The sequence below is a fragment of the Tinamus guttatus genome, unplaced genomic scaffold, assembly GCF_059628265.1.
Source record: "Tinamus guttatus ecotype Peru unplaced genomic scaffold, ASM5962826v1 Tinamus_guttatus_pri_ptg000307l, whole genome shotgun sequence".
Classification (NCBI taxonomy): domain Eukaryota; kingdom Metazoa; phylum Chordata; class Aves; order Tinamiformes; family Tinamidae; genus Tinamus; species Tinamus guttatus.
The window spans coordinates 143587-166012 of NW_028288841.1; the positions used below are offsets into that span (position 1 = coordinate 143587).

Sequence of the window (22426 nt, forward strand, 5' to 3'; positions counted from 1 at the left end):
TGTAACAAACATTGTCTTGTTAGAGCCTTTCCATAGGGACAGAGGTGGAGTTGGAAAATAAGTAATTATATTAGGGTATTTTGGACACATTGCTGTAGTTTCTCTCATGTTTTTCTCACGTGTTTGAGAAGTTCTGAAAAGTGATTTATATTTCATCAAAGTGAGTGTAAAATATTTGACTGCAAACCTATCAATCTGATCCCGTCTCTTTCTAGCCCTTTAATTAGGGAAGCCCTGCTGAAAAATGTACCCATCAGCTACAGAGAAATGGTGCATTCCTGGACCCTTGGTATAAATCTTGAGTTATCCAGGTGCCAAAATGCTGTCAGAACTGACAGATCCTAGAAAATACACCCACAGGCAGAACATTATCCATTATTCTAGCACTGAGCAGTGGGCAGTAAGGAAAAACCAGCAGCAAATGTGTCTTTATCAACTTTAATTGGCTTTTCCCGTTGATAAAAACCCAGCGTACGCAGCGAGGAAGGGAGCCTGCCTGGCAGCTTGATCTTTCCATCCGCCCTGGAAGGGTCCGTCCGTCTCCGCTCGGAGCAGCCCGGAGCGGGCGCTGCTGCCCTCGGTGAGTGACCGCGCTCACACGGGCCCCGGTTACGGATTGCTCCGGATAAACTGGATTTGGTGTCTGCTGCAGTTGCTTGAAATTTAATTCCGAGGGGAGCAAACTAAGTTAAACTTTTTGGGTCTGTGCTTGTTTGAACTGCTGTGTTATGACTGGCTGGGCTCTGAAATCGAGGAGCTGGGTAATGGGAATCCTGCTATGGAAGGAGACAGAGGATGAAGGAAGCCACAACTTTGCAAGAGCTACAAGAAGGGGCACTAGGACAAGCTGCTCTTGGGTCATGTAGCACTGCAGGGTTCTGTGCAGCTTTGCCTTGGAGAGAAGGGAGTCGGCATCTGCCTTGGATTTCTCCTGGGAAGGCAGCTCTGCAGCATCTTCCATTTCCTGAACTGTGTAAAATGCCTCCTTTTTTTCCCTGGTGCCACTTGCATCTATTGCTATTAGATTTATGGGAATTTTATTAGAGTAAATACTACAGTAAATATGATTGCAAATCTATTACTTCTAGTTTTATTCTGGTTGATTAAAGAGAACAGCTCATTCCCTTATTTATGATCAACCATTTGGCAATGTGTGTAGCACTTTTCTCGCTGAATTACTCGGGGCTTCTCAGCATGACTCTTTTTTTTTTTTTTTTTTTTAAAGTTTCTGTTCTGCTAGACTAAACTTGTCCATCCCATTTCCATAAATAATGGAAAACAGCAGTAAGTTGGTTTGAAAACGATAGCGAAGTGAGCGAGCCCTGTTGGAAAAGCTTCCTTGCCACAGTGCCTGGGCTGTAAAGATCTGACCCTCTCAGAGTTACAAGCCTATAAACATCAGTTTAACCCCAGCATTTAAAAATTGCTCTAAACGCAGCTCCTGAGCGTTTGTTATGGGTGGTGGATGGAGGCAGAGTCCTGTGTCCAAGCCTGCTGCACAGACGCTGGCACTTCCATGGGAGCGGACGGCGGGTGTCTCCGGAGCGGGTCTGCAGTGCTGGGGAGGCAGGAGCAGGGATCCTGGAAATGCTGCTTCACCTAGAAGGTGAAAACACCTAGAACATCTAGAACCGGCCACTGCAAAAGCCTGTAAAAACCCCATGGGTCCAGTGGAAGCAAGTGTTGGTCTCAGCTTTTTTCCCCCTCTCCTTTCTCCCCATCCTCCTCTCTTTTTTCCTCGCCATATGATAAGCGGTTACATAGTGACTTCTTGTGTTCAGGAGGTTCCCTCAGAAGCTTGCAGCGAGCGGGAGGGCAGGATAACAAAGTCCGGTCTGTTCCTCTTCCTCAATCTGCCTATTTACGAGCGCAGCCCGCGGGGATGTTGTCACCGCTCTTTGCGGCAAGAGAGGAGCTGAGGTTTTCAAAGGCTTGTGGAGAACGCGCACAAACGTGTGTGAACATCCCCAAACGTCGGAATTCCAATGGTTTCCATGGCCGCTGGCGTGGGGCCGTGCGGATGACGGTGCCGCGTTAGGTGGTTTTGTCGGGATGCAGCATTCCCGCCTGCCAGCGCGGAGCTCCGGCGCTGCTGCCGCCGGGTGCCTCCGTGCGCCGCGCTGGAAGGATATCGTGCACATTATAAAACAATAATTCCACAGAGGGCAAAACGGAGGGCATAAATCAGGGGTTGACTTCACACCTCCTGAGATGGCGAAATGCTGCGTTGGTGGCCGGGGGTTGTTGGAGGTGCTGCCTGCGGGTCCCCGAGCAGGTACCTCCCTCTCCACCCGCTCCTTCAGAACGAGGGCTGAGGGGTGTTGCTGCTGCTCCGAGCCCTGTGCGCGGACCGGGGCCGTCGCGGCTCCAGGTCACTGAAACCGGTGGGTGTTTTACTGGGGGGACGGTGGGCAGAGGGGCTGGGGTAGCTGCTTTCAGCATCACGTTGGCACATGCCAACATAACAGCTATTTATAGGTCAACTAGACCTATAAATAAAACTGGACTATAAATAAAATAAAACTAGACCTCTGTCGACTAGATTTTTAAATTAACATTTGCATACGGGGTTCGTTGCCTTTCATGGAAGCTCTCATTTGCGTTACTGCTCGGGCAGAAGTGCCGCTCTCGACGCTCCACGTGCGGCGGGTGGAAGTCTGTGGATTGCAGAGTGGATATGAGCCCATTCCTGATGCTCCTGCCTGCCGGATCCTCCCCTTTTTCCCATCTTTGTGTATCTCCTGGCTGGCAGGAAGGCTCCCCTGTGTTCCCAGATGTCCCCGGCTCATCACGAGGCTGATCTCGGTGCGCAAGAGACGAGCCGCGTGTCCGCGTTCGCGATTCCTGCTTCATCCCTGCCTCTCGGAGCAGCTTGAGCTGTTGATGGCTTGTGGGTAATTTAATAACTAAGACACAAACGGGATGTAGAGGTTGTAAAAACTCAGCCCAGATGCAGAATCCTCCATCCCTATTTGCGTCCGTTAAAGAACATTGATGCAAAGGCTTGACTTGCTTATTTTTCTGTGTGTTTTAGCACCGATGAAGCAGCATCAGGAGTCGCTGTTGGCCGGAGCCGTGTTGCTGCCAGCTCTGCACCTGGCTGCACGGTTTCAGTCTTGCGTGCGCGCACGCCGCTCGGAAGGGAAGAGTTCCCCGCTCGCTAACCGCACGGGGCCCTGTCTTGCCGTCCTTGCACGCCCTTGAACGGTTGTTTCGATGGTTGTATTCGCCAGGTATCGCTCCTGTGCCTTGGAGTGCTGAGGTTGAACCATGTCTAGGAAACGCTGCGGATGAAGAATGTCCCTGGAACGCAAGGTGCTCGTAGCAGCTTCTCACACAGCTGATGGGGTTCAGATTCCCCTGCCTGTTGCTGCGAAGCCGTTTGAACACTCGGGCTGGCTGGGACACTTGGGCTGCGGGGGAATTCGGAGGCAGTAACAAGAGCAGGGCCCTAAGGGCGGCATGTCCCCGCCGGAGCGCTCCCTTCCCAGCCCCAGCAAGGCTGCTGCTAGATCCCCTTATGCTGCTTTTGTTCCTACTAATCTGTCTTTGGCCTGTGAAGGGTCTAAGAGCATCTGTTTCTCTGACTGCTGCAGGCTTTCTGGGCACCTCATTTCTCTTTTTTTTGGAAGAAAACGTTGCAATCCTATTGCTCTATCCACAGAGAACAGGAGCTCGTCTCCCCAGGCCAGCCTGGTTACCACTAAAGCTGCAGCTTCGCAAGCGGTTTGCAATTTCCAGGTGCATGAGGCAGAAAGTTGTGAAATCATTCACCTCTCTTTTAAATTAATATATCTTTTTAAGATGACACAAGCCTCAATTTCCTCCTGCTTAAGATCCCTCTCTCCTTGGCTCCCAGGAGGCAGTTGTAGTTGGAAAGGGAGGAGGATCCAGGAAAGCTGGAAGCGGCTCCCTGGGACTCGACGTGCAGCAACTCGGCCTGTGCTCGTTCCTCCACTGCTACTTCAGCTGGCACTGAAGGCAGCACCTGATTTTGTATTTTAAGATCTCTCTCTCTCTATTTTTTCTCCTCCTGCCTTATGCTGATATTCAGGGGAGACTTAGATGTGGTTTTCTGCAGAATATCCATATCTCTTCCCAGAGCACTGACAATATAGGTGTGTTCCATGTATACGGGCTGCTGGGATTAGAAATTCTTACTCAGAAACATTGGCTGAAAGACAGACATTCCTCCTGCCACTGAGATACTGGCAGCACTCAGCGCTGCCAAGTCTTGAAGTATTTGGCATGTTTTCTATTGCCCTAGTTTTGTGGAGTTTGCTCCTGAAGTTTTGCAAGTATGTGAAAACCTTAGTTATGTTTTTTAATAATGAAAAAAGTATTAAAAAAAATAGTTCTTCTGCCTAGTGGTAGGTACAGAAATGTGACTCAAGTGTTTGAAAGAAGGTACAAGGCAAATGGAATGACCCCAGTGCACTTCTAAACAATTTACAAATGGACTTTGTGGGTTTGGGGGCGTTTCTGACTTCTGTCCTGCATTCCGACTAAGGGAAGAGCATGCAGCACTGCTCACCCTCGTGAGAGGGAATATCTGCAGCGCTGTAGGAGTTTGCACATCTGCAGAGTCCCCTGCAAGCAGTAACAAAGTAAGCGAAGCAGCCGTCTCCCCAAACTGCAAGGGGGCTACATTTTCACATCTCTTATCTTCCAATTTATGCATCTTTTAAGGTGGTTCCACTTTTTAACCTTCCCTTGCCAAGACGAGGATCAAGGTGTCCGTCGTATTAAACAGAAGCCAAGATTTATAGCAGGAGCCTGTTCCGAGGAGGTGACGCTCGGGCGTTTTCCCGGCTCCGTCGCTTTCCCGTTGGCGCAGGACCCGCTCTGCGCGGTGCCCTCGGCAGGTCCCTTGTCCCTGGTGCCCCCGGCACGTCCCGGTGCTGCCGCAGCCTGGGGAGCCCTCGTGCGTGTCCCGACGGCCCCGGCTCTGTCCTCTGCAGGCTGCGCGGCAGCCACGGGTCATAACGACACAGGATTAAAAGAGCCAACGTTATGGGGGTGTTTACAGCCCGCGGAGAGAGCGGAATCTCCACGAGGCCGAGCTGCGTCTCGAGCGATCCTGTGTTTTTGCTGCCTCATAAGGAAAGGATGGGCATCTCCAGAGAGCTGCCCACCGCGGCGCGGATGAGAGGGGGGCACGGGCTGCTCCGATGCTGCACGGAGAGGAGCAGGACCGAGGGCAGAGTCGCGGTGCCCTGGCGTGGCGGCGGCACGCGTGCCTGTGCGATTCCCAACGTCCCACTCAAGCCCTTGGTCGGAGTCTTCCAGGGCTGGCGGCTTTGGTGGCTCAGCAGATCCACCAGAACGGGCCGAGCGTGAGGCCGGAGCCGTTGGCGGGTCAGGGATAGGTGCTGAGGAGCAAAAGTCTCTCTGGGAACTTGCATCTCATGACGCAGTAAGTACAGAACTTCCTGCATGGAGGTCCTGGTGTTCAGTTGCACGGGGCGGACGGATCCCCGCACAGCTAAGTGTGCCGATCCCTGTCCTTCCCTTTCCCTACATGTCTTTCTCTTGGAAGTACAATTTCCATTAATGGTGGGGAGGAGTCTCAAGAGGTGTTGAGTGACGTGGAAATGGATGATGTGGAGGGGAGAAGGCTGTAGCCAACGCCGAGAGCAGTGATTTCTGCAGCAGAGGCACCGGCTCCAGCTCCCTCGTGTCTCTCGCACCTCCCTTTCCTCTCTCCCCCTCTGGGGCTGCTGTTTTAGGATGAGTTGGTTCCAAACCAGCAACGCTTTTCTAGCAGATAAATGGACACCTAGGCGGCTGGGCTGGTATCTGTTGTGAACAGACGTACTGCTCAGTGAGGGAAATTACAAGAGGGGACCAGCATCATTTGTCACATCCAAAACAAAACCAGAAAAATCCCAAACGGCTTCCGCTTGAGTGGTGTCAGCAAGGCAAACAAATGGTACATTTATAAAATATTGCTTTCTTTTCTGCTCTTGTATATTTTCAAAAGCTGCAGGTAAACATTCCTCCTGTAAAGGAGTCCTGCTCCTAAAAGGTGCATTTAGACGACCAGAAGCAGCCTCTGTCCTGACACAGGAGCAGAACCAAGTCACAGGGACTGATTCTGGTCACGGACATTTCAGCTTCTGCTTTTGCATCTATGTGATTGAGGTTGTCTCCCACTGAAAAATATTTTAATTTACCTATAGGCTCTTTAGCGTGATGCCAAACAGCCTTAGGGAGACATTTGCAAAAGCAGGTTGTATCCCACCCATATCTGTAAGCAGAGATGTGAATTTGCAGCCTGCCCCTGCCCTGTCTCTGCTGGGTTTTACCTCTTCTGCCAAGGGAAAAGGAGAGCAACATCCGCACCTACGAGGGTGAGATGAATACAGCTATCGCACAAATAAAATTACTGGCTGCCGAACAGCAACAACTTAATGAAAATGTGAGCTGTTAAACAAATAAAGCCAGGCAAGTTCATAGTGCTTCTGTGTGGAATTTCACTGTATCACTGAGCAGAAATAGAATCGGGCATGGGAAAAGGATACTGCAGAAGACGTCTGCCTTTTGTGCTTGGTGCTTGAAACTGGAATAAGCAGGAGTGAGCGATACCCTCGGTTGGCAGTGCTACCCCGACCTGAGAGCCTCCCTTCATCAGTGCTGGAGCCTCCTGAAATGAGGCAGAAAGGGGCAGGTTCATGTCCTAGGCTGCCCCTGACACCTGGATGGGAATGGTGCAGAAGGGGAGGGATCCCTTGAGTTTGCCATGAGTTTTGCATTTCTTTAACAACTTCTGCTGGTGAATGTGTGTGTGCTTGGCAAGTAGCACTATTCTTATGCACAGAAAGGGGATTTATCTCCAGCTTCGGGGTGAAGTCAGGAGAAATCTGGCACTGAAGTCTAGGAGTCCTGCTCATGCCCTGCAGACAGTGTTTACCTGTCCCGACCTCTTACAAAAACTGTGTGGTTTAGTAACGCTCACTAGTGGCAAACGAGATGAGAATTTAACAACCAAAACGTTGAGGTCCTCTCCTGAAAGGACATTGCCACCACTGAAGGGTGGAGAAGGGTTTTGAGCAGCTTTTTGCATTGTGTCTGGATGTAAGGACTAGAGTTCTTTGTGCCTTCATCTTCGTGGTAATTCCCAGAGTTGAAGCAATTGCTAGAGCTAGTGCAAGTTAATATCCTGTTCCAGGGTGGGATTTGCAACGTGTAAAACGGCATGTAAAGTTGTGATCAGCCTGTGGGCAAGGCATGGGGTCAAGATGCTGCTGGAGCTGCCTCCAAAACACCACGAGCCCCTCTCTTCCTCGCTTCTTCCGTCAGTGGGTGCCTGCCCGTGGGAAGCCCACGGTAACGGATGGGATGCGGTGATCCGTAGGAGTGCAGAGGACAGCAGGGATTGCTTTCGCTCTCCTTAGTTTTGTTTTCTTTCATTTGTTTTCCTTCTGATGCTTCACGTGACACCGAGGTGCCTCCTCTCCTTGTCTCGGGCCTTTGCGGAGCCACCGGCGCCGAAGGGGTAATGTGTCAAGGGCCCATGAAGCTTTAATGTGCTTGGAATTAGAAACGCTCTAGGAGTTCCTATTCACCACTTATTTTTCTGGGTGACCTTGGGAGATTTTCTTGCACTAGATCCCTAACTTTCTGTCTTGCTGCCTTCATGTATTTATTTTGTGTGCGTGTACGTTAGCGACGTCCCGTGAAGTGTAATTTGGCTGACAAGTGATGCCTATAAGAAGGATCCTGCTGGTAATCCGGGCACTGAGGCCCCGCGCGCGCAGCGCTCCAGGAGTAATTGCAGGCACAAGCCTCGGTCCGGAGGGATGCGCAGGAGGCTCTGCTCTTGCCCTGCTTTTTAACAGCAGGATTTGCTATTTCTGTTTTCAGACTGAAGCAGATTTAAGCAGAGCTCTGGCATTCAGGATTTACTCACCTGAGCAGCAGTGCTCATCGCTCAGCGTTGTTACAGGATCCTGTCTCTACCCCTGCTCTGTATTAGTTTTCCTTGGTAGTCTGCAGGGATCATTTGCCAGCTTGATTCAAATTCCTGCACTTTCCTGGCTTCTGGTTTTATAACATCTTGCATTACATACTTTCCATTTCTCTAATCCATTTAATCCAAAATACTGGGAGGTTGTTGCAGGTATTTATTGTTTCTTCCTTGTGGCAGGAGAGAACAGGTCATTTACACATCCTGGTCCAAAATCCTCCGGCTTCAGAGATGCCCCCACCCTTCTCGTCCTCCTCAGGTAGCAGTAGCAGGTACGAGAGCAGGGAGAAGCCTCCTCCGTGCGTATCCACTCTCGCGTTCAGCTTTGCTCTGAGCTTGGCTTGGCAGTTGAGCAGCTAAAAACCCCTGCAGCTCCAGAAGCTGATGTCCCCTGGCACAACGTTACTGCTGCTGGTCCCTCCTTGTAGCCTTTGGTTTCAGGTTTGAAAGAAGGAAATTCTGTTGCATCAGACAGTGGCTTTCCGTTCCTTTTGGCTCTGGAAATGGTAACTCACAGTTGGGTGAAGTTCATTTTAATCCTTGCAAAATTGGAGCTGAATTTGTACAAGTTGACACGGTTCTGCTTTGGATACATCGTGTCCCTCCTGCATCCCCTTGTCCCTCCCGAGCCCGACGCGCTAAACACGGGCTGATTCCGGTCGGGCATGGAGAGCATCCAGCGCTATCTCCTGCCCTCTTTAATTCCCTTCCCTTGGCGTTCCTCGGGACGGTGCGCTGTTGTCGGAGTTGTTTGCAGTTTATTCTTTCTGATGTGTAGAGATAGCGGGATGTAATTATCTTCCCCTGAGCTAAAATCATTATGTTGGCTGTAAAGAGAGGGTCACAGTCCTAATGGGAAGTGATTTTAAAGCAATCTTGACCAAGTCTAGTGGAGCCATTTCAAACCACTTAAAACTCAGCCAGTCCTTCCAAGCACTTGTGATGTGTCCTCATTATGTGCAGAGCGGCAGCGGGACCAGCACTTTGCAAGGGATAAAGAAAATCTCCCATAAACTGCAGCGCTGGCTCCAGCCAAGCATTGCACGGGGCCCTGGGGCACAGGAGGGCCGGGGCCCGGCCTGTGCTATCGTTCTCCATCCCGATCCATCCGGAAAAGGCGTTTTCCCGAGGAGAGAAGGCCGCGGTGGTGAAATCTGCCACCCTGGGCTCCGTGGGCTGCAGAAGCTGCCCCGGGGCTGCGTCCTGCTGACACCAAAGGAAGACTCCGCTGCTCCAAACAGGTGGCCGTGCAGATAGCGGCGCGGGCCCCACATCAAAGCCAAAGAGCTGGCGGATGCCCCGGTGTTTACTCTGGAAATTCGGGCTCCAAACGTGCACCGGGTGGCAGGGAAGGTTTGGTCAGAGGTTGTTTCCTAGCGGTTGCTGCTCCATGTTGAAAGAAACGGGCGTCGCTCAGACTGGGACGTAACGGGGAGCTTTTTGGCGGAGCTGCGGCCAGCAGCCGGTGAGAGAGGAAGGGGAGCAGGGAGCACCAATGCTCCGTGATTTTACTGGAAAGCAAACGTTGTTTGACTAATGAAACCCTCCCGATGACGTGGTGCAGCGATGCAGAGCGGGCAGGACGGGTTATTTCCTCTCCTTCCCCTCCTGCCTTTCCTCCCAAACGTGGGTGGAAGCTGCATGGCAGGGACCAGCACCATCAGCCTGGCCTGGTGGCTTTTCTTAACGGCAGGGACGAGATTAAATGCAATTAACGTTGATTGAGCAGGAAAACCTCCGCCGTGTGAAGGCCCATTAATTAACAGGCATCCTTGCAGGAGCGACCCTTTATGGGGCGCTGTTTGTTCCCCTGACCCCGTGCTTTTCTCGGGCACATCCCAAATGAAAAGCAGGGAGCGTTGCCTTCCCCGCTGTGCTGCGGTGTCTGGGGCCACCAGTTCAGCAGGAGATGGGTCCCCCCGACTGGGGTGATCTGGATGCTCCCCGGTGGCTGCGGGGCCGCTCGGCCGGTGACAAAGCGCGTCCCGCACAGCGCGGGGGACAGCGCATGGGACAGCGAAAACAACAGCCGGCTGGAGGTTGTTGTGTCCGTGGCTGTTGTGTCAATGTGTGAGCGAGCAGGAGGCGCTCGGGGCAGCGAGGAGTTAGTGCTGCTAGTGACTTCATGGCCCCATGTGGGGAAACAGCCAAGAAGTCGCTGGGTGAAGCCCTCTGCGTCGCGACGCTATTGACACCAGTGCACAGAAGAGGGAAAACAAAACTCTCTTCAAAGCTCTGTGAGTTAATGTTTGCTTTTGCTGCTGCCAGGCATACTCCTGCCCCTTCTTATTCCAAACCAAGGACAGCAACTCTTGGACTCCTGAAGGATGAGAGAGACGGAGAGGCTTTTCAGTGCAATAACTATATGGCACAGAAGTGCTGGGGTCCATTAGTCAGCACAGCTGCTCCACAAAATAGCCAATACCTGGAATGTAACAGAACAAATTGCACATAACCAAAAAATACCTCCAGCATACATCAAACCAAAGTGACTTAAATGTCCCTTGCAATGGTCTGGGGTGCTAATAAGCTCGCAACAAATACCTTACCCAGGAGAAAGGCCTTGGACACCCGTCTTAGGACTGGTCAGGAGTTTTTGTGTTTTGTTGGTGCCTCTTTCCAGGCCAACAGAGGTGACAAAGTTGTGCAGTTGTGTTACTGAGGCCTGCTGTGTGCAGGTGGTGTGTTTGGTGGTGAGGAGAAGGGCCCTGTCCCCTCGCATGAGCGTGCGGGGCAGTCTCCAGGGCTGCCCTGAGTGCTTCAGCAGTGGGCCGGGTACTTGTGATGGGTCACCAGACTTGAGCCTGCATTGGAGCATCCTACTGTATGGGAAGAGCTCGTCGTTGTCGGATGCATCCGCAAGGATCGGAGCGTGTGCTAGTTTCTTTCCTGGCTGTTTCTGCTCAAGGTATCACAGCAGCATGAGGGCGCCCTGCAGGGAGGGCTCTGCATTGGAAGGGACCAACAGGTAAGCTATTCTCTATCTGCACGACTGCAGTGGAAGCTGAAACACTGGTGCAAGGAGCTGGTTTAACAAAGAGCCGCTTTGGCCGCGCAGGCTCCTTCCACGCTCTGACCCCGCGTGTGGGGCTCCACATAGAGCGAGCTGTGCTTTTAAGTAGATGGCCACAGGTTAATAAGCGGATGGCCTAATGAGAACAGCCTCTGTGTATTTTACTAAGCATGTACACGTACGACGTGACCCAGACGTGAGGCCTGCGGAGCCTCCCCGCAGAGCCGCGGCTCTGCCCGCAGCGTCGAGGGCTGCGGTTTGCAAGAGCTGGCTTTAGCAGGCGGGATGGCAACGCTTTGCACTGGTTTGGCAAATGTTGGGAGATCCGGGTTGGCGTGAGCAGAAACACGGGCAGCAGCTGGGAAAGCCGCCCCTCTGCAGGGTTAGCTGTGCACGGAGAGCGCTCCGGGCCCGGGAAACGCCAGCCCTGTGACGATAAACGCCACGAGCACCACGTGCCTTTGCGAAGGGGAAATAAATGAGTCACTCGGGGCAGCACAGGTTGGCCCTGGGTGTAATTGTATTGGCCCGCGCTTCGGAGCAGCCTGATGCTATCGCTGCCGCATCCTTTGTGCATCAAACCTGCCCGGCGCGAGCGGCGCAGCAGGAAATTGGTGTCTGGCGCCGTCAGCTTTGGGCTCGGGGCTCGCGGCGCAGGAGACTGACGGGGTCGAGTTGTCCAAAGCGGGATGGAACGTGGGGTTTCACACAGGGGTGTTGGCGAGCGCTCGCCTCGACGCCTCCCTGCGTGCACAGGCTAGGCTGGAAGGGAGCGACCAAAGTTAAGTGCTGACTGTTGGCTTCTCCTTCCCCTGAAAGAAGTTTAAAGGTTGTTTTTTGAAAATAAAATTTTGTAACTATGATTTTTTTTTTAATTACCATAAAAATGTTATAACCTCTGGCATCAGGGTTAATCGCCGAGTGGCCACATCAGGATCTTTGTCACAGAATGTAGGATTCCTTGACACTTAACTGAAGTGTTACAGTGTGAACGCAGCAAATTATTGCGAAATTGATTGCGAGTTGTTGCTGCTTCCCTCATTACAATTTATGTGAGTGCTATTGGAGACTCCAGAATATATTGCTCAGTGCAGAACTTCTGAGCCCCTAATGATGAGAAAAATTACCTTGAAAATTAGAGTCGGTTGGGTAGTATTGACGGTTCATTTGTCAGGTTTCTGGATAAGCTTTGTCTAAATAATTCGGCAAACAATTTTCTCTCTCCTCAATCCTCTGAAGCCTCTGGAGAGGCTGCTCAGGGCAGGTGTGACGTGCTGACCCGGCGGGTGTTTGGTGCTGCATTGACCTGCTCTGCAAAAGTGACACCAGAGGTCCCCGTGAAGGGCCACCCGCCATGTTCTGACAGACACGGCCACGCTGGGCAGCAGGGTTGTTTTGTGAGGTCCCCGTTCTGATTCACTCACAAGGAACAACCGCTTCTCCCCCACGGAAAAACACTGTAGGAGGAACAGGGCTGGCTCAAACGCAGCCCTGGTCAGTTGGGTGACGGAAGCCGCTGGGCTGTGGCCGTGTTGTGCAGCGAGGTCCTCTGCACATCGCTTGGTGCGGAGCAGGAGGAAGGAGCAGCGTCGTGACCAGCTCAGGACGCGGGTCCTCGTCGTAACGATGCCACTGCCGATCAGAAGGGCTTTTGGAACAGGGTCCCGCATGGATGTCACGTGTCCCCGGCTGGAAAGGGAGTTGGAGCAGGTGCCAGCTGTGTCCTCACCCGCAGCTCATGGCGCTGCTGAACTGACTTGGGTTTTAACAGGGAGAAGATAAAAATAGAGAGAGGCCGTGGTAGACTCTGCAACTACCATCCAAAACGTGGCTAAATCCTCCTGTTTTGTATCTCTCCTTTTCTTTAGAGGTCTAAAGCTCCTACGTGGATGCCAGGAGGATCTGAGAATGTATCAGCAGCAAAACAGGAGGTTGTTCATGGTGGGGAAGAGGGGGCACAAACTTGATTTTTCTTAGATTCTGAGAAAGTTTGGAGCCTTTATATTAAAAGGCAAAGGCTCTCAAACATGTCAGGGGCCCAGGTGATATGCGAGTCCCTCTGTTTCTTCCTTTTCCCTCTCTGCGGCCGTTTCTTTTATGGGATCCCCTTCTGAGCGTTGGGATGAGCGAGTGTTGTGTGTGTGTTTGAAGGATTTGGGTTTCACCAGGTCATTCTCATCTGCTTGAAGGTGCTGTTACTGCATTGGGCACTGTTAAATGGATAAGGAATAAAGAAAGGCCTCGGGGTTCAACCTGATGAAGAGTGAGAATGCTTACTCTGGAATCGCAGACTGGAGGCTTCTATTTCTTGTGGTAATTTGTAAATCCTTTAAAGTGTTTCCCCTTCTCTCCCCTACCCGCTGTCCCTTAGCAGAGCACGTGGGCAGCGGTTGAGCTGGAGCTGAACACCGACTTTGGCTTCTTCACAGCATCAGTCTTGCCTTTGATATCGTGACCCGCTCGCCTCTACAATCCTCTGTGCTCTTGGGTATCTTGCAGTGTTTGCAGCAGGCAGTACCTGATGGTTTTTGTGAGGATTGTCTCGTAATCTCCCAGCCATGCCTGTGCTGCGCCTTCACTCCTGAAAGAACCAGTCTGATGCCTGCAGCTGAGGATCTAACTCGCTACCTTTTGCTTTGTCTCCCTTTTTCTCCAGGAGCTGTTAGTTAATTCTGGATAAACAGCAGCAGCCATCAAAGAGCAGAAAACAGGGACCACAGATGCCCTCGGAAGTCCCAGCATCCTTCTGGATAGACGCTGACCAAGACTGGTGCCTTCTGCCCATAGCGGTCCAAGACAACGGCGTGGTTCCTCTTCCCATTGCCTGCATGTATCAGCCTTGATGGGGGTTGCTGGAGTTGGCAGGAGGGTCCTGAGGGAGGGGGACGCTACTGCTTCCTTTTTCTATTGCGTTACAATATAAAGAATTCTTTTGACCACAAGTGCCCCTGGCACAGCTTGTAGTTTGGAGGCTCGCCTGAGGCAGGCCTGGTTCACCATGTACTAGCCTTGGTTTCACCCATCCCCATCTGAGTTTGTGGAGCTCTTGTCTTTGTCCTTGTGCTTCAAAGACAGGAGTCTGAAGTCCTGGGAAGTATCCCCGACTAGCTTGTTAGGATTAGCTGTTCCTAGCGTGCGCCCATCGGTTAGACCAGCAGGCAGGTTTCTTCCCTTCCAAGGTTCCCTCCTAACCAATAAAGTGTTTAATGGTCACTGTGTGCTGTGAGATGCCTTCAGTCCTGTGGGTTCGTATGTGGCTGTTTCCTGCCTCCTGGCCTTGCCAACACAAACTCCCAGCAAGTATGAGGAATAGAAATATTTCCAGTCACAGTTTATAAATCACAAAACTTGTTCATTTTGGTCCCAAGCTTGAATGAATTTTGGCTTCTTTAAAGTACTTGGAAGAGCGCAAAGCCCTGGCTGAAGGGAGCTGGTCTGGGTGAATCACACCAAGAAAGCCTTTTCCTGCTGCATCCAGCCCTGATTCTCTTTCTTTGTGCCAGCTCTTGTGTGCGGTTCCTGCTTTACCTGCTGCGAAGCCCCGTCCCTCCCGAGCGCTCTCCGTGTGCAGCCCCGGGGCATGGGGTGCTGTTCAGGGCTGCCGTTTCGTCCTCTTGTGAGAGGTGTGACGGGTTTGCGATCAGGAGAGCAGCTCCGTTTCTGTAACTCAATTCCCCTTCTCTGACCAAAGCCTCTGCTCCGGTCGGCAGCGTTTGCTCCCCGCGTCCTCCCCGGCTCGGCGTCTGGCAGCTTCTGAAGAATATGAACACGGATGTGTTTTTTTGGAGGTCATGTCGGAGTTTTGTGTAGTGTTTATGAAAATGGATGAGGGGGGCTGAGAGCTGTTTTCTGTGTTATGTTCTGCTTGGTCTCTTTCCTTTAGGCAGCCACTTCATGCTTTAGATCTTAGTTAAAGGGACAAAATCCCTTCCCTTCCTCCAGAGTGCTGATACCGCAGCCTTCTTCCTCCGCACAAGCACAGTGCTTCCTTATTCACTGCTCATTTTTGTTGGTCCCAGACCTTGTGAAATTTCTGTCTTTTATCACCATGCAGGTCAAACGTGTTGCCCCCAAAGGAGGAAGGGCAAGTTTCCAAGCTCGGGTAGGATACGTAGGGCCGCTGAACTTCTGATACTGCGTGTGGAAATTCAGAGCAGCAAGGTTTATCCCTGACTAGATTTTAAATTATTGTTGGTTGGAAGGGAAAAATACCTATTTTATCTCTTTCTTGTTTTCCTCTTGCCCCCATTCAGGGTCACCTTGGCACAGGTAATCTGCATTTCAGTATTTCAGCCACCCCAAACTGGGGGGGCCTGTGATGCCAGGACTGATTATCTGGTGGCACTGGACAATTTTCTCTGTTAGGCAACTGTAATATATTTCCATGTTCTTTTATAATGAGCTTTATTTACCAAATTGGCAATTCCTCTGTTGAGAAATAACTGATTACAGCATTCATGGAGTTGCTGTCATCTCAAGATACGCAGGTGTCTGTGGAACATAAACAGATGTGATCGTTCAGACGGTGAACTCAATTGATAGAGGGTGGGGGGAGAAAATCAGCCATAAAATCATAAATGTAGCATCTCCAGCTAATGCTGGCCAGGTGCACTGCGGCTGTCTGCAGCCCAGCAAGCACAAAGTGGCACTCTAGGGCCATCCAGATGAGGGGCTGCTTGGTTATTAGCTGGAAATGCACCTCTTGCACCTCATCCCCGTCAGCGCTGGCTTGTGTAACCCTCAGTCTCTGGTAGTTTCTGAAATTCCTTCATGTCGTAGCTGGGAAGTTGGGAGCTCCTCCGTGCTGCCACGCTGGTGGGACTGTGGCCTTCTCTGTGGATCTCGTGGTGATTCTGCATCCTGGGAATCCACAGAGCCCCGTTCCTGGGATGCAGGGCCGTGCCGGAGCAGAGCGCTTGCTCAGACCTGTCTGAGCTTGGAAAAAATGATGAGCAGAGGTGTTGACAGGAGGCTGCCAAGGACCAAATGGTGTTTGCAGAGCCTCGGATGCCAGTTAAGTAAGAAACACACAGGTTATGGGGCTGCTCTTAACTGTTAATGCAGGTTACACTGCATTTCTTTCTCCTCTTCACTGGTCCTGAGGCCCTTTCAAAGAGGGAAGAAACCCTGACTCTTCTGCTCTGCTTGTGTTTCTCCATGGCTTCTTGTTGGATGGTGAGTGTGATTTTTTCCATGCCAGACTGTGCCAGCAGGTGCCGGTTACGTCCCAGCGTGGCACCGATCATTATTCCCAGCGCCTGGTGTTGAATAGGTGGCCTCACCACACAACCAGTGGCACAGCTGGCATTAATGGGCAACCTGGATGGCGGGATAAACATGGTCTGGGCTTATTCTGGAGGCTGAATTTGAAGCGGTTTCCTCCAAGGCAAGTTTGAGGTGGGGTGGGAGAGCCGAAGTGCCGCTGTCCGTGCTGGATAAAACGGAGCTTTTGCTCCATCCAGAAACACTTTTGGATAATGACCTTTTTTCACTGGCTCCATCCCAATGCCAGGTGCAGTTCATCGCCGGTGCTCCGTGCAGCCCAACAGCCGCGTGGCCGTCCTGCCTGCCCAGCTACTGCGGTTCTGCGTGCAAATCGGGTAATCGTGGGTACAAATGCATCTGGAAATCTGCATCCCGTGTGCACAACTGTGATAACGTAATGTGAAAACACAGGCTTGCAGAGTGCCCGCTTCAGAAGTATGAACTCTTTTGAAACGGGCCAGATGAATGGAAGAAAAAACTTTTTATTTATGCATAAGTTCTTTGCATTACAGGAAGGAAAAAGAATGAAACAAAAAAGTTAAAGAAGAAACAGTCACAGAAATTTTTGAGTAGCTTCAATAGCTTTTTAAATGAAACGTTCACCAAGCGCTTTGAGGTTGCAGCATGCAAGGGCGTCTCAGGCTTTCTAAACACCAAATTTGTGATCTTGCATAAAAACACAACCCATTGCCTCCTGTTGTTAATATTTCACACTTGGCTTTGCAAGATGCTTTATGTAATATCCTCTGTGTATTCGGGCTTCTATCAGCTCTGCCTTGTCCACAACAGGAGAGGCTGGAGGAGGAAGGCAATTGCCAAGCATGTCTGTAATCTTTGTAGGAGGGTTTTGTGCAGCTGTAGGGAGAGAAGAGTAAGTCTCATTTCCTATTTTATAGTCTGTTGAATCCTGTGATCTCATGCTGTGTGCTGCTTTTCCAGGCAGAATTTTTCAATTTGTCTTTCAAGTTGTTGTTATATTTTATTTCTAAACTGGTTAAAAGTGTTTGTCTGTAGTTTGTTGCTAAACTGTTTGCGTCTGATTCCCTAAAACGCTTCACTGCCAGTCTGCTGTGCATCCCAGAACTGGGTTTTCCAGTCTGGCTGGTGACCTGCTCTTTGGGGACCAGCAGCAGGGACGCAAGGGCCGCCCGCGCGTTCCCTCTCATCCCCCCCAAGCAGTTGCTGTTGTTAAAATGCACCTGGTTAAAACAAATGGCACAACCGCTGCAGCCCTCTCGGGCACCCCAGGAGCAGCTGCCTGGGGGGGTTCACCAGCCTCCCCCCTCTTTTCAGCCCATGCAACATCAAGGGGGACCCACGGGAGCCTGAAGGGCCGGGCAGAGTCTGGGACATACGTGGTCCAGCACTCGCTCTCCATGCGTGGAGCCCTCCCTGCTTTTGGCCTTGGCGCACATGGATGGGATGGCTTTCGTTTGGTGGAGTTGGGTGTGCTGGCAGCAGCAGTTCCTCCCGTGCTGGCGAGAACGGCGCCCGTGTTTGAAGCCCCGCATTAACCTGTGATACTTTGGGGCAGGTTTGCTATTAGCGCGGCCCCAGCAAAGCCCCACCTGGCTGCCTTTGGAGGGCTGTGATCTGCTCACCTTTTTATGCATCTTTTAAGATATGATTCTGCTTTTAAAATCCTCCTTGGATACTAAGCTGTGGGCTCTGGTGCAGCAGTGTTTGGGTCACAGGTTTGGATCAATTCTGTGTTATTTTAGATCTTGGAACTACTTGAGCTGGTGTCTGTAACAGGCACCAGCTGAAGGATACAAGTGATGCTCCCTCAGAGAGCATCCGAAGGGGGCTGTATTTTCCATCCCATGACCTCTTGAGCATCCCTCCATATCTCCATATTATCTCAGTGATGGAATCCATCAGCACAGAGAGTTTGAGTTTTATTTTCTATGAATGGGGAGTGCCAATGTAAGTCGGGATTAGCTAAACATAACATTAAAAATAAAGCACAGCTATTAATTTAATGGGTTCCTCATTACAACATCATAAAACAAGTAAACAGGAACTCTGCCAGTGCTGCCACGCATTCCCCCTCTGAGCAGCTGAACCCCAGGAGAGATTTGAGTTTTTGCCATTTGATAAAGCAGTGTATGCAGCTTCTTAATTCATCCTTGCCTTTTCCTTCAGCAGGCTTTTAACTTCTGAGGAAGGTTAGATGGTTACTGCAACCAAGCCTCATTGTTTTTAATGAGCTGGGGGGGTGGAAACGCCAGTTCAAGATTTAGTTTAAATCGTATCAGCCAAAATGAAAGCTTACAAAAGGCAGAGAAATTGCTCTTTATGGGCTGCTTCAATGAAACAGCCTTCATAGCCCCTTTAATCCTTATTTCCTTATTTTTCTTCTGCAAGCCTCCTTTGTGTTGAAGGTTTTTCACTGTACTCCTTTAGCTTCCAGGTGGCTGTTGCCAACTAATAGCTTCCTCGGATTGCAGTTCATGGGATCGCATGGACGGGAGCTGCGCGGCGGCGCGCGCGGACGGAGCCCGGCGCCCCTCGCACCGCGGGATCCCGCAGCCACCCTTTGCCTGGTGATTTGTGCTGTTCCCCCGCACGGCTCCGCAGTCCCAGCTCTGGACGTGGCAGGAAGGGGACAGCAGAAGGCAGTCGTGGTGGCAGGAGCTCTGCCCAAACGTTGGGCACAGGCTGTGAGAGCAGTGGACTTACCTGCGGTCAGAGCTGCTTCCAACGCTAACCCACGTGCCTGTGCACTGCCACAGGGTCTGTAAGTTAAAGAAGGTACAAAAAGACACAATGTTCCTCTGCTGTTTCGCTACTAATAGTTCTGTGTTGCACCTTTGGGTACCCTGCGTGTGTGTTCCCAGGCTTGGGGGCAGTTTACAAAATGGAATGCCCACGGGAATGTTTTTACAATGCCGCACGGCTTCATTCCCAAATGTCCTGATGAAACCCAGCCATGAAACCTGCCTGCCAACAGTCGCTTCCACCCAGCCGCTGTTTGGCCTGACTTCATTGTCACCAAGAGAAATGCACGTTGCAGCCTGCGGAAAGGCTCCCAGATCAGTCTGGCCAAGCAGGGAAGAGCGATGAGGCTTCCCGGGCTGAGCTGATGGCCTCTTGGAAGCAGCCTTGGAGAATAGGGGCTGGTTCTCCCCGCACACCAAGTGCAAGTCCTCTCAGAGGCTGCGTTGCTTGTTCCTCATGTAGAACTGCAGCAGTGTTATTCAAGGCTGAGGTTTGGGGTACATGTATATAACTTACAAGAATCTGAGGGACAGGGTCCGAGTTGAGCGTGTTGTGGTCTGCATCACGAGGAAGGGCTACGTTGGCTTCCTCTGGGAGATGGAAACACTTCAAAACTCATTGGTGCTGTTGCCAGGTAAGAGCCTTTGTTCAGCAGCATAAGGAACTGCATGGAAAAGTGAGACTCATTTGCAAACACAATTTTAAGGCAATCTGCATCATCTTTCTGATATACAGTTACTTGGCATTGGTGTTTTCCCAGAGGGGTTGCCTGGGAGGCCCAGGCTCTTGGGAGAGCCTGTCCCCACATATCAACAGAGGAGGCCTTAATAACCCACACTTGAGAACTGTGCCCCGGATCCACCTCATCACACCTGGCACAATCCTCATCGCTGCTGCAAACCTTGTGGCGCTCCAGGGCAAGTGGATCCCAGTTTAGCAGTAACTACAGGAAAGCAGAATTCTGCCATGCTTGGGGGAAAAAGGTAGATCTTAATAAGGAGTAAAAGGCTAAAAAAAAAAAAAAAACCCAAAACCCTACCCAAGGGCTGCAAGAGAAGAGCCTTTGATCATGTTATGTCTTTGTCAAAAGAAAGGTATCCCCAGCCCACAGCTGAGTATTGCTCATGTTGAGTCTCGGGGTAGAGTAGTTCATGGGAGAGGAGGGGAAGGGCTGGTGGAAAAGGAGAGGTGGCAATGTACCTTCAGCTGTTAAATTTGGAGAAGAGTAACAGCCTTGTTTCTGGTTCCCTAAAACTCCTCCTGGTCCCAAGAACTTGAATTAGTAAATAATGGCAGGTGAGAATGTCAGAGTTGCCCGGGAAATTAATTTACCACATGGATTTTTCTTCCATACTCATGGCACTGTGTGCTGTGAATTAATTAGTGTGAAGGTGCCCTTAATTACACTAAGAACTTCTTAATTGCAAAGCCATTGATGATTTTGTAGGCCCCATGCAGCTGACAGTTGGTGGAGATACTCCATTACTCCAGGAGTTGGAAATGGGACTTTTGGAGACGGCTCCTGTAGTTCCTGCTCTTCCTAAAGCGCTTTGCAGATCCCAACTCTGAATTCCTGTGGTCCAAAGACCGGCATCCGCCAAGCGACTGCGGGAGGCCTAGAGTATCTGAGCGCATCTGTGCAAACTGGAGGGCAAAGTGGCTCTCCTACCCCGGCCTCCTTTTTATTTGCATAACTCAGGGCTTGTTTGCCTTTTATTAATGCCAGTAACTTCCTAGTTGGCGCAGTTAGTAAACAATTTGATATTTATATTTATTTGTAATATCCAGACTTTGTACTGTCTGGATTAATCCTCAGGCTCATCTGATGCTGAGCTATTATTGTGACAATTGAATACACAATTTGACATTCATGCCGTACCTTATGTGGCTAATTTATGTAACTCAATTTATAAATTACATAAATTGGTTACATAATTTACCACGTAGCTTGTACACTTCAGAGTAATATTCCCAGCTTGCAATTTAAACAATCCTTATACTGGGAATAATTTACGCTGAAGACTTGAATAATTTTGCAATTTATTCCTGGACAGAAGGGGAGCCAAGTTGAAGTAAATGCTTGCTGGTGTTGAGTCTAACTTCTCCAGGAACAGAGTGATTGATAATCTCTAGGGCTGTGCGTGTGTCCTCAGCCAGGCCACGCGAGGGGGTGAGCTGAGCACCCAGCTCTGGGTGTTGAGTTTGCACCTTTCATAAAGCACCTACCTGGAAACCGTGGGTTTCCTGCTCGTTGCCCGGTGGGAGCGGGGCTCTAATGAACCCCTCGGAGCAGCGCGAGGCCTTCGGGGCAGCGTCACGGGCAGCAGCAGGGGCTGCGTGAGGCCAGGCCCTCCCTGGTTGCAGGCAGGAATCTCCTCAAAGGCTGTGCCTGGATCCCTGCAGTGCCCGCGGATCCTTGGAGCAGGTCCAGCCCCATCCGACCTGGCCCGGGGAGCACCTTCCTCTGCAGCAGCTCCTGCTTTTGCTCATGGCAGCCCCCGGGAGAGGCTCAGCAAGAGGAGCAGGTCAAAGTCCCCTTTGTCAGGGCGACCTCAATGTCTCCAGCCTTCATAAACTTGCTTTGCACACTGTGGCTTCACTCTGCCAAGACCTGGCCTTGCGGGTGGAGAACAGAGCGCTTGAGTCTTGGGAACAGCTCTCTGTCACCACAGAAAAGCCTTTGAAAGAAGGAGACGGGCACCGAGATGTGGAAAATCGGAGCAGCCTTTCCCGAGGACGGCAGCCAGGCTCTCCAGGCGCTCTCCAACCTGACCCGGCCCAAGAGCCACCCCAAACCTGCTGGGCAGTGCGGGGATGGCCAGGGTGGCGCGGCCGCCCTGGCTGCGGTGCCACCACCGTCCCCTGCGCTTAGCTCAGCTTGTCCAACGTTCCATTGGCATCGCCCTGCTTGCCCAGGGCCCGCAGCTCCTCCAGCTCTGCCGGGGCTCCTCCTCATCTACCTTCCTACCAATTAGGCCCCACAAATGAGTTATTTATATGCAAACAATCCTGCCAGGTCCAGGACCAGGGCCGGGGCTGCCCGTAATTATCTCCTGAGAGCCAAAACAATTAGGAGGCTTCGCTCTTGCCTCCCTCCCTCCCCTTCCTCTTTATTGTGCTTGGCAAAAAAAGGTTAATTAAACTCAGAAAATATCCTTTTTCTCCCCCCTCCTAAGAATGAGACTGTTAATTTTCTCTTTTTATTTGTATTTAATTAATTCCTGCAAAGCTCCGACTATATATTTTTTGGTATAATTTCCTCCTTTGTCTCTCGCATTGTTAATCCTTGCATATTCAGCTTTTCCCCTCCCTTTTTCCCCGAGATTTGGAATTCTATTACCATTTCACAAGGCTGGCGTTTGAAGAGAAAATTGAATACCCGTCCAGCCTCGATAAGGAGGGGCGGCCGGTGCCGGCGGGGGTCTGGGAGGCAGGTTCTCCCCGCAGCCGCCGCGGGG

The 22426-nt window shown here is 51.2% G+C and overlaps 1 protein-coding gene across 2 annotated transcripts in view; it reads left to right on the forward strand.

Moving 5' to 3' along the window:
* Positions 1 to 14195, forward strand: part of CHCHD6 (coiled-coil-helix-coiled-coil-helix domain containing 6) — a 98819-nt gene extending 84624 nt beyond the window's left edge. For both annotated transcript variants that reach the window (XM_088528182.1, XM_088528183.1), the window contains one exon: positions 13639 to 14195. In XM_088528182.1, coding sequence (XP_088384308.1) covers positions 13639 to 13662 — 24 coding nt within the window. In that variant the 3' untranslated portion in view covers positions 13663 to 14195. The remainder of the gene's footprint in view (positions 1 to 13638) is intronic.
* The last annotated feature ends 8231 nt before the right edge of the window (positions 14196 to 22426 follow it).